Source organism: Echiichthys vipera (assembly GCF_963691815.1).
Source record: "Echiichthys vipera genome assembly, chromosome: 17".
Taxonomy (NCBI): Eukaryota; Metazoa; Chordata; class Actinopteri; order Perciformes; family Trachinidae; genus Echiichthys; species Echiichthys vipera.
In genome coordinates this window covers 1017503-1020002 of record NC_139842.1, presented here as the reverse complement: position 1 = coordinate 1020002, position 2500 = coordinate 1017503, and the positions used below count along the sequence as shown (strand labels likewise).

At 53.6% G+C, this 2500-nt stretch overlaps 1 protein-coding gene across 1 annotated transcript in view; it reads left to right on the top strand.

Annotated features, from left to right (window-relative positions):
- doc2a (double C2-like domains, alpha) overlaps positions 1–2500 on the top strand; it is a gene marked incomplete at both ends in the record, with an annotated part of 25958 nt that overhangs the window by 4380 nt on the left and 19078 nt on the right. Inside the window, one exon of the mRNA XM_083931116.1 lies at positions 2387–2461. Coding sequence (XP_083787242.1) covers positions 2387–2461 — 75 coding nt within the window. The remainder of the gene's footprint in view (positions 1–2386; positions 2462–2500) is intronic.

The following is a 2500-nucleotide window of genomic DNA, read 5'->3' as shown; positions in this document are numbered from 1 at the left end:
GTCTGTACTCACACTACCTGGGCCTCGGAGAATGCTTCTTGCTGCCTATACGTCATCACGCCGTAACACGTCACACGCATTGATGACGTCATGGCGATGCGTGGCTTTGTTTCCAGATCTTTCCGTAGACCTCAGAGTTTTTGTGCGTCTTGTCGACTGTTTTTGAATCTTTTCATCGACCAAATCTGCAGTAAACACTCCACCTCCGCATCACACCAACGTGAACCTTTCACCGCCATTGTTTGAAATGTCCGCGCATGGTCCCTCCTTCTTTTTTCTACGTCCCAACAGGCGCACAGGAAATGACCTCAGAACCGCCGTAGGCCTCGTGCTCGTACACGTGCGCACGCTCGTGCTCGTACACGTGCAAACGTGCTTTACTAAAGCCCACCTCTCCCAAACGGGCCGTGGACGGCAAGCGTGCCGCTCCTAGACGTGGTACGGTTGCACTCACACTGGTCAAAGGAACCAGACTTTAGCCGTGACACGTGCTGGGGCACGGGACGGAGGCACAGTGGGAGGGCGCCCTAAATCCACAGTGGGTCGTTTGCTGACGGGTCAAGACCCTCCTGTTCACGTGATGCAAATTTAAAAACAAGCTAAACTCTATCTTCTGTCTCTGCGTGATCACATTATACGCCGATGACACCATCATGGGACCCATCCAGACAGACCGGGTCACAAGGTCTCTAACACAGGGTCCACACAGGCCAAGGTCTCTGAAACGGGGTCCACACAGGCCAAGGTCTCTAACACAGGGTCCACACAGGCCAAGGTCTCTAACACAGGGTCCACACAGGCCAAGGTCTCTAACACAGGGTCCACACAGGCCAAGGTCTCTAACACAGGGTCCACACAGGCCAAGGTCTCTAACACAGGGTCCACACAGGCCAAGGTCTCTAAAACAGGGTCCACACAGACCAAGGTCTCTAAAACAGGGTCCACACAGGCCAAGGTCTCTAACACAGGGTCCACACAGGCCAAGGTCTCTAACACAGGGTCCACACAGGCCAAGGTCTCTAACACAGGGTCCACACAGGCCAAGGTCTCTAACACAGGGTCCACATAGGCCAAGGTCTCTAAAACAGGGTCCACACAGGCCAAGGTCTCTAACACAGGGTCCACACAGGCCAAGGTCTCTAACACAGGGTCCACAGGGGCCAAGGTCTCTAACACAGGGTCCACACAGGCCAAGGTCTCTAAAACAGGGTCCACACAGGCCAAGGTCTCTAACACAGGGTCCACACAGGCCAAGGTCTCTAACACAGGGTCCACACAGACCAAGGTCTCTAAAACAGGGTCCACACAGGCCAAGGTCTCTAACACAGGGTCCACACAGGCCAAGGTCTCTAACACAGGGTCCACAAAGGCCAAGGTCCCTAACACAGGGTCCACACAGGCCAAAGTCTCTAACACAGGGTCCACACAGGCCAAAGTCTCTAAAACAGGGTCCACACAGACCAAGGTCCCTAAAACAGGGTCCACATAGGCCAAGGTCTCTAAAACAGGGTCCACACAGGCCAAGGTCCCTAACACAGGGTCCACACAGGCCAAAGTCTCTAACACAGGGTCCACACAGGCCAAAGTCTCTAACACAGGGTCCACACAGGCCAAGGTCTCTAAAACAGGGTCCACACAGGCCAAGGTCTCTAACACAGGGTCCACACAGGCCAAGGTCTCTAACACAGGGTCCACATAGGCAGAGGTCTCTAAAACAGGGTCCACACAGGCCAAGGTCTCTAAAACAGGGTCCACACAGGCCAAGGTCTCTAACACAGGGTCCACACAGGCCAAGGTCTCTAACACAGGGTCCACACAGGCCAAGGTCTCTAACACAGGGTCCACACAGGCCAAGGTCTCTAAACCAGGGTCCACACAGGCCAAGGTCTCTAAAACAGGGTCCACACAGGCCAAGGTCTCTAAAACAGGGTCCACACAGGCCAAGGTCTCTAACACAGGGTCCACACAGGCCAAGGTCTCTAAAACAGGGTCCACACAGGCCAAGGTCTCTAAAACAGGGTCCACACAGACCAAGGTCTCTAACACAGGGTCCACACAGACCAAGGTCTCTAACACAGGGTCCACACAGGCCAAGGTCTCTAACACAGGGTCCACACAGACCAAGGTCTCTAACACAGGGTCCACACAGACCATAAAACCAGTCCTGAGTTCTCTGTAGAAACAGGATGTATAGAAGCACGGATCTGCCGTCATGAGGCATTTATTTACGTTAGGTCACATGATCAGGTTCAACAGAGGAGACACTGAGCTGGGTCTGACCTGATGAAACCAGGATCATGAATCACACATGTCCCCCGTATGATCGTGTGTTTGAGCGTCAGACTTTCAGACGTCCCCGTTGTAACTCTGCTTTCTCCGTGCGCAGGGTCTGAAGCCCATGGACTTCAACGGTTTGTCCGACCCGTACGTCAAACTGCACCTGCTGCCTGGAGCCTGTAAGGTGAGCCGGCAACACTATTATCATTATTATTATTATTAT